This window comes from Cebus imitator, unplaced genomic scaffold (genome assembly GCF_001604975.1).
Source record: "Cebus imitator isolate Cc_AM_T3 unplaced genomic scaffold, Cebus_imitator-1.0 Scaffold53, whole genome shotgun sequence".
NCBI classification, from domain to species: Eukaryota; Metazoa; Chordata; class Mammalia; order Primates; family Cebidae; genus Cebus; species Cebus imitator.
The window spans coordinates 3128828-3137482 of record NW_016107368.1 but is presented as its reverse complement, the minus strand read 5'-3'; the positions used below and the strand labels follow the sequence as shown (position 1 = coordinate 3137482).

The following is an 8655-nucleotide window of genomic DNA, read 5'->3' as shown; positions in this document are numbered from 1 at the left end:
TGTTGACCAGGATGGTCTCGATCTCTTGACCTCGTGATCCACCCGCCTCGGCCTCCCAAAGTGCTGGGATTACAGGCGTGAGCCACCGCGCCCGGCCAGAAATACGTTTTAAAGACAAGGAGGCCAGACAAGGTGGCTCATGCTTGTAATTCCAGCACTTTGGGAGCTGAGTTGGGTGGATCGCTTGAGCCTAGGAGTTTGAGACCAGCCTGAGCAACATAGAGAGGCCCGCATCTCTACAAAGAAAACTAAAATATGAGCTGGGTATGGTGGTGCATGCCTGTAGTCCCAGCTATTTGGGAGGCTGAGGCAAGAGGCTCGCTTGTGCCTGGAGGTGAGGTGGAGGTGGCAGTGAGCCGTAATCATGCCACTGCACTCAGGCCTGTGTGACAGGGCTGGATAGACAGACCCCGTCTGGAAAAAAAAAAAAAAAAGAATTTTGAGGCCCGGAAAGGCTGAAGAGCCCACCCTGTTATCCATCTGAATCATCCCCCACCTGAGCTTTACTTATGTATTTCATCTGTGGCCTAACACCTTCCACCAGAAGGTGAGCTCCACTGGGGCAGAGAGGAAGCTGTCTGTTTGATTCTTCCCTGTATCTGCAGCTTCTAGAACAGGGCTTGGTATGCAGTTAAGTGCTCACCGTTTGTTAAATGCATGAAATGGCAGAATTGGGGTATGCACCCAGGCAGTCTGGTTCCAGTTCAATTAAAATGTCACCTCCTCCAGGAAGCCTTTCCTGAATCCCTCTCTGTATCAGCCCTCCCCAGAGCTCTCACAGTGGCCTGAGCATCCCCCTCACAGTCATAGATGCAGGGCTGGTGCCTGGCCCCCTGTCCACACCCTCCTCTGGTGTGTGGGCCCTGGTAGTGCCTATTGACTCTGTGGTGTTAGGTAGAGAACATTCACCAAGCATTTGGAAATGAGAGGAATAAGGAGGTTTTCCAGCCTCTGCTCCCTGCTGAGGACTCACCAAACACGAAGTTGTCCGGCCGGAAGATCTGCCCGAAGGGGCCAGAACGGACAGAGTCCATGGTGCCGGGCTCCAGGTCCACTAGAACCGCTCTGGGGACATAATTTCCTCCTGCAGGGAAACAGATGGAGGGCAGTTCGGTTCGTGCCAGGAACCACAGGCGCCCGGTAGCATCCTGTCCACTCCCGGCTGCCCCTCCCCACCTGGAAGGTGCCTCCTTCGCCCTACCTGTGGCCTCGTTGTAGTACACGTTGATTCTCTCCAGTTGCAGGTCACTGTCCCCATGATATGTGCCTGTGGGGTCGATGCCATGTTCGTCACTGATAACCTCCCAAAACTAGAGAGAGACGTGGTGGGAAGGGTTGAGTGAGGGGGAGCCGGCGGCCAGGCCGAGGGCTCCCCCCAGCCGGCAACTACCTCCCTAGCTGCCACCTCTCCCCCAGCAAGGTGAACGGGGGACCTAGAGGCATGGATGGTGTCGGGGCGAGGATGAGGCAGCAGGAAGGAGTGGTGGGGGCGGGGTGCAGCCGAGTCAGCACCCAGCGGGGCCGGCTGGTGCCAGCGCACCCAGGCTGCAGCCCGGGGGAGGCACGGGGGCTCTTTGTGCGCGAGGAGGGGACAGTGGCCCAGCTGTGAGCCCAGCTGTGACAGGCGGACAGAAGGCCAGAAGGCTGGCTCCCCCTCTCCGCAGCCTCTTTGTTCCCAGCCTGGCCCTGCCGCCCCCTGCCCTCAGCGACCCCTCCCCATGGCCTCTGGGGCACGCTGGCCTCCTGGGGACCCCATCGCTCTCCAAAGGCTCCCAGGTTGGGGGGTGCTCGGGGACCGACCCCCTGCGCTGCTCCCCCGGGCCGCCGCCGCCTCCCCGGGCCCCGTCCCCCGCGCGCACCTTGGCTCCGATCTGGTTGCCGCACTGGCCGGCCTGCAGGTGCACGATCTCCCGCATGGCGGTGGCGCTGAGGGTGGACGCGGCGGCGGTGGCGCGGGCGCGGGGAGCTGCGGCGGCGGCGCGGGTGGAGGAGGATGCGGCGGAGACGGCAGAGCACGGTCCCTGCGCCCCCAGGAGCCGCTATATGAGCGGGCGGGGCACGCGTCACGGCCGGTCACCCTCCAGCTCCGCCCCGTGGTCCCGCCCCGGGATGATGGTGGGGCTGGGGTGGGGGGAGGTGGTGCAGGGACCGCCCAACCCAGCGGCCTCCCAGAGACACCCGGGACCCCACGTGCCCTGACCCCTGCCTTGGGGGTGAGGCCCCTTAGGGCGCCCCCAGTGCGGTCTCCCCCGTCCCAGCCCCCAGCCAGTCTTGGCCACCCGCAGGAATTGGGCGGAGGAAGGGCGGGGAGCGCCTGGTAAACAGGCATCTGAGAAGTCCTGCCCCTCCCCCTCAGCCCTCACCCTCCCGCCCCAGGCCTTGCCTCAGTTTCTCGGGCCGCAGCCCCCTGTCTCATTCTATTTAGACTGCATCCGTCAGAATCCTTGCATTTGCCGCAGGTCCCCCCAGTGGGGCTGAGCTGCGGGCTCCGGAGCGGCGATCTGGTTTGTGAGGTGGGGGGGGCTGCTGGTTCCCATAGGGCTCATCCTGAAGCTGCGAAGTAAAACCACGATTTTCGTCCCATGATTGTGTGGAGATACTGGTGGGCTCCCCTGGTACACTTCTACCGGGCATTGAGCTGGTCACAGGTGGGGTCACACCCAGCTTGGCCTAAGGCGGAGGGTGGAGGAGTGAGACAGCTGGGTTGCATATTGGGAGGGGGATAGTGAATCCCCAGGGGCTGCCTCGCTTTCCCAAAATAACACCCCTCCTCTCCAGTATTATAATTTATGCTAGCCTCCCAAGTAGCTGGGTACTACAGGTGCATGCCACCACGCCTGGCTAATTTTCAAGATTTTGTTTTGTAGAGATGGGGTCTCACTATGTTGTCCAGGCTGGCCTCCAACTCCTAAGTGCATGAGATCCTCCTGCCTCGGCCTCCCAAAGTGCTGGGATTCCTGGCACGAGCCACTGCGGCCAGCTCAGTATCATCATTTATTACAAACCATCTCCCCTGCCTCTGCATTTCCTGTAATATTAGGTACATGAGCTTGCACTGGTGCCCCTTTCTGTGTCTGAATTTTTTTCTCTTTCTTTCTTTTTTTTTTTTTTTGAGCTAGAGTCTCACTCTGTGGCCCAGGCTGGGGCGCAATGGCGCGATCTCGGTCACTGCAACCTCTGCGTCCTGGGTTCAAGCAATTCTCCTGTCTTAACCTCTTGAGTAGCTGGGACTACAGGTTCGTGCCACCATGCCCTGCTAATGTCTGAATTTCACATTTGCAAGATGGGGTGGTGAAGAAGGCCCACCCTCCAGGGTCTGATGATGGGATGACCCAGTTAACAAGGAGGCACTAGTCTCTCCTCCCACAGAGTCAACAATAAATTGTATCTTTCATGAGTCTAAGTGTTATCAGCAGCTGGACTGGACTTCCTGTGCTGCCCCTCGGTGAAGGTCAGACCTTCTGGGGCTGCTTCCTTGGGCAGCCTCCAGTCCCGCCCTCCCAGGAAGTCTCTTCCTTGCCTCCCATCCATGACTTCCCCACTCAAGGACTTGGATGTATTGCTGGTGGGAGGTGGGGTAAGCCATCTTGGCCATGTGTTTGGGACCTCACATTTGCCATGACCACTGATTTTTTTATTTTTAGACAGAGTCTTGCTCTGTTGCCCAGGCTGGAGTACAATGTCGCAGTCTCGGCTGACTGCAACCTCCGCCTCCCGGGTTCAAGCGATTCTCCTGCCTCAGCCTCCCGAGTAGCTGGGATTACAGGCACGCACTACCATGCCTGGCTAATTTTTGTATTTTTAGTAGGGACGTGAGTTTCACCATGTTGGTCAGGCTGGTCTTGAACTCCTGACCTCGTGATCTGCCTGCTTCAGCCTCCCAAAGTGCTGGGATTACAGGCATGAACCACCGTGCCCGGCCATAATGGTCACTAAATTTGACCAGTGGTTCTCAACAGCATGTGTGTGTGTGAGTGGGGTTCGGGGGTGATGTCGCCTCCCAGGGGACACTTGGGGGATGTCTGGAGACATTTTTGGTTGTCATACCTGGATGGGGGCAGCTGTGTGTGTGTGAATATGTGTGCACTACTGGCATCTAGTGGGTGGAGGCCAGAGATGCTGCTGAAAACCCTTCAGTGCACAGGACGGCCCCACCCTAGAGAGTGACGCATCCCCAATGTCAACAGAGCTGAGGCTGAGAAATCCTGTGTTAATTATTTTGGGAAAAAATTTGAGTTAGACTCTTCGCTCACACTAGATGCCAGAATAAATTCCAGAGGAGTGAGATTATATGGGTGTGATGGGGCAATCCCTTAGCTTCTGTGATTTATTTATTTATTTATTTATTTTTTTGAGACAGAGTCTCGTTCTGTCACCCAGGCTGGAGTGCAGTGGCGTGATCTCAGCTCACTGCAACCTCTGTCTCCCAGGTTCAAGTGATTCTCTTGCCTCAGCCTCCCGAGTAGCTGGGATTACAGGTGCTCAGCACCACTCCCGGCTAATTTTTTTTTTTTTTTTTTTTTTTTTTTTTTTTTTTTGTATTTTTAGTAGAGATGGGGTTTCCCTATGTTGGCCAGGATGGTCTCAAACTCCTGACCTCAGTTGATCTGCCCACCTTGGCCTCCCAAAGTGCTGAGATTACAGGTGTGAGCCACCACGCCCAGCCGCTTCTGTGATTTATATCCTCTCTCTCCCCCAACTCGGTGTGTATGTATGTATGTTTTAATTTTTTAAGCAAGCCGTTTTTTTTTGAGACAGTTTCAGTCTGTTGCATAGGCTGGAGTACAGTGGTGCTGTCATATGTCACTCCAGCCTTGACCACCCAGACGCCCGTTATCCTCCCACCTCGGCCTCCAGAGTAGCTGGGACTACATGTGCACACCACTATGCTTGGCTATATACATGTTTGTTTATTTATTTTTTGAGATGGAGTCTCATTCTGTCTCCCAGGCTGGAGTGCAGTGACCTGCTCTCAGCTCATCGAAACCTCTGCCTCCCAGGTTCAAGTGATTCTCCTGCCTCAGTCTCCCGGGTAGCTGGGACTATAGGCGCCTACCACCACGCCCAGCTAATTTTTGTATTTTTAGGCAAGACGGGGTTTCGCTCTGTTGGTGAGGGTGGTCTGGAACCCCTGAGCTCAGGTAATCCACCCACCTGGGCCTCCCAAATTGCTGGGATTATGGGCAGGAGACACAGTGAGTAGCCTGCTATTTGATCTTAAAAAGAAAAAAAAAAAAAAAAAAAAAAGAGGCGGGGCACAGTGGCTTATGCTTGTAATCCAAGCACTTTGGGAGGCGGATTGCTTGAGCCCAGGAGTTCGAGATCAACCTGGGCAATTTAGCAAAATTAGCTAAATTGGTCTCTACAAAAATTAGCTAGGTGCTGGTGGGCACCTGTAGTCCCAGCTGCTTGGCAGGCTGAAGCAGGAGGATCACTTGAGCCTGGGAGGTGGAGCTTGCAGTGAGCCGAGATCATGTCATTGCACTCCAGCCTGGTGACAGAGCAAGGATCTGTCTCAAAAGACAAAAAAATAATGCCCAGTGGGCGCAGTGACTCAGGCCTATAATCCCAGCACTCTGGGAGGCCGAGGAGGGTGGATCACCTGAGGTCAGGAGTTCAAGACCAGCCTCACCCTTGATGAAACCCCATCTCCACTAAAAATACAAGAATTAGCCAGACGTGGTGGCAGGTGCCTGTAATCCCAGCTACTCTGGAGACTGAGGCGGGAGAATCACTTAAACCTGGGAGGTGGAGGTTGCAGTGAGCTGAGATCTCGTCACTGAACTCCAGTATAGGTGATACAGCGAGATTCTGTCTCAAAAAATAGAAAAAAGAAAAAGAAAGAAAAGGCTGGCAGTCCAGTGCATTGTCTTTCAGAAGGAAAATGTCACTGTTGAGGCAGCCGTGTGACTGTCACGTGCGCCATGGCCCGGGCCTCTCTGTGTCATGTGTCCGCCTAGCACGGTGCCCGGTGTTCCCAGCCGGCTCTGATGCATGCTGTCAGTTTCCAGCACCAGAATCTATGCTGTCTTTGTGTGCCTGGCCTGTGGGTCACTGGCCCTTTTCCCAAGGTCCTTCCCGCCCCCTCTCCAGGGCCCCTCCTTCCACCTTCCCACCCAGACCGCAGAGCCACACCTCGCCTGAGTCTGATTTTCTTTTCCTCTGCTTGGGTGGAGCCCAGCCCTGGTCACAGACACAGCCGGCATAGGCCCTCTCCAGCTAGGGGCAGCAGTAGACAGAGGGCTGGAGAGATTATATAGTGAGACAGGGATGCTGAATGGGTCTTAAGAGAAGCCCTCCCAACTCCAGGGACACACACCAGCTCTGTGGAAGCCGTGCCTGGCACTGCTGGGACTGAGCATGGGGTGGGGGGTGGTGGAAAGGGGGGGGAGGGGGACAATGGAGCTTCTCCAGCATTGCTGGGCCTCGCGCCAACACTTACCACCAGATACCCCAGGCAGTACGTCCTGAAGAAAGCGTGTTCTCAATAGAAGGACTTCCTAGTGGCTCCTGTGGTAATTCCAGCACTTTAAAAGGCCAAGTAGGGAAGATCGCTTGAGGCCAGGAGTTCAAGACCGGCCTGAGTAGGCCGGGCACGATGGTTCATGCCAGTCATCCCAGCACTTGGGGAGGCTGAGGCAGGCAGTTCACCTGAGGTTGGCAGTTCGAGACCAGCCTGACCAACGTGGAGAAACCCTGACTCTACTAAAAATACAAAATGAGCTGGGAATGGTGGCACATTCCTGTAATCCCAAGCTACTTGGGAGGTTGAGGCAGGAGAATGGCTTGAACTCGGGAGGCGGAGGTTGCAGTGAGCTGAGATCGCGCCATTACACTCCAGCCTGGAAAACAAGAGTGAAACTCCATCTCAAAAAAACAAAAAACAAACAAAAAAAAAACGAGCCTGGGCAGCAAAGTGGGACGCTGTATCTATTTAAAATAAATAAATAAATAAACTAGAAGGATTTCCTGAGCCAGGCGTGGTGGCTCATGTCTGTAATCCCAGCATTTTGGGAGGCCAGGAGTTCAAGACCAACCTGGACAACAAAGCCAGACCCCATCTCTATTAAAATAATAATAATAATAAAACATAAAGAAATACGGCCAGGTGTGGTGGCTCACACCTGTCAACCCAGCACTTTGGGAGGCAAGGGTGGGCAGATCACCTGAGGTCAGGAGTTGGAGACCAGCTTGGCCAACACAGTGACACCCTGTCTCTAGTAAAAATGTAAAAAATTAGCTGAGCATGGTGGTGCATGCCTGTAGTCCCAACTATTCGGAGGCTGAGGAGGTAGAATCGCTTGTATTCCGGAGGTGGAAGTTGCAGTGAGCTGAGATCGCACCACTGCACTCCAGCCTGGGCAAGAGAGTGAGACTCCATCTCAAAACAAGTAAAAAATAAAAAAATAAATGAACTGAGACCTGCTTCTGATATTTGGGGTTCACATGGGCATGAATTATCTCTCCCAGGCTGACCTGCAGGGTTCTGTAACTGCCCAGTGAGTATCTATCTATGTATCTATGTATGCATGTATCTATCTATCTTAAGTTTTTGCTCTGTTGCCCAGGCAACAGACTGCAGTGGCAGGATCATAGGTTATTGCAGACTCCAACTCCCAGGCTCAAGCGATCCTCTCTCCTCAGCCTCCTGAGAGCATGAATGACTCATGTCTGTGGTCCCAGCTACTCGGGAGGCTGAGGCACAACAATCACTTGAACCCAGGAGGTGGAGGTTGCAGTGAGCTGAGGTTGCACCACTGCACTCCAGCCTGGGTGACAGGGTGAAACTATGTCTTAAAAAAAAAAAGACACACGCATGCACGCATGCATGCACGCAATGAGTCAGATACACACCGATACATTGCCCTACAATCAGACCCAGGATAGACATAGCCAGCTTATTATACATGGTTATAAACACAACACAGGCTGGGCACGGGGGCTCATGACTGTAATCCCAGCACTTTGGGAGGCCTAGGCAGGTGGATCACCCAAGATCAGGAATTCCAGACCAGCCTGGTCAACGTGGTGAAACCCTATTTCTATGAAAAATACAAAAATTAGCTGGGCGTGGTGGTGCGCACCTATAATCCCAGCTACTTGAGAGGCTGAGGCAGGAGAATTGCCTGAACCTGGGAGGCAGAGGTTGTAGTGAGCCGAGATCATGCCACTGCACTTCAGCCTGGGAGACAGAGCAAGACTCTGTCTCAAAACAAAACAAAAAACAAAACCAAAAAATATAATACAGACTCAGGTACACACATACTATATACATACAGTCAAACATACACAGAGATAGGCAACACACCCACAGAGCCCTACAGACAGGCCTGGACACGCAACGCAAAAAAAAAAAAAAAACAGCCGGGCCGGGCGAGAAGGCTCACATCTGTAATCCCAGCATTTTGGGAGGCTGAGGCAGGAGGATCACAAGGTCAGGAGATCAAGACCATCCTGGCCAACATGGTGAAACCCTGTCTCTACTATTAAAATACAAAAAATTAGCCAGGCTTGGTGGTGCACACCTGTAATCCAAGCTAGTCGGGAGGCTGAGGCAGGGGAATTGCTTGAACCTGGGAGGTGGAGGTTGCAGTAAGCCGAGATTGTGCCATTGCACTCCAGCTTGGATGACAAGGGCAAGACTCCATCTCAAAA

At 54.1% G+C, this 8655-nt stretch overlaps 1 protein-coding gene across 1 annotated transcript in view; it reads right to left on the bottom strand.

Annotated features, from left to right (window-relative positions):
- TUBB4A (tubulin beta 4A class IVa) overlaps nucleotides 1-2289 on the bottom strand; it is an 8512-nt gene extending 6223 nt beyond the window's left edge. The window contains exons 1-3 of the mRNA XM_017528296.2: nucleotides 1860-2289; nucleotides 1202-1310; nucleotides 974-1084 (exon numbers count right to left, since the gene is read on the bottom strand). Coding sequence (XP_017383785.1) covers nucleotides 974-1084; nucleotides 1202-1310; nucleotides 1860-1916 — 277 coding nt within the window. The 5' untranslated portion in view covers nucleotides 1917-2289. The remainder of the gene's footprint in view (nucleotides 1-973; nucleotides 1085-1201; nucleotides 1311-1859) is intronic.
- Between the last annotated feature and the right edge of the window lie 6366 nt (nucleotides 2290-8655).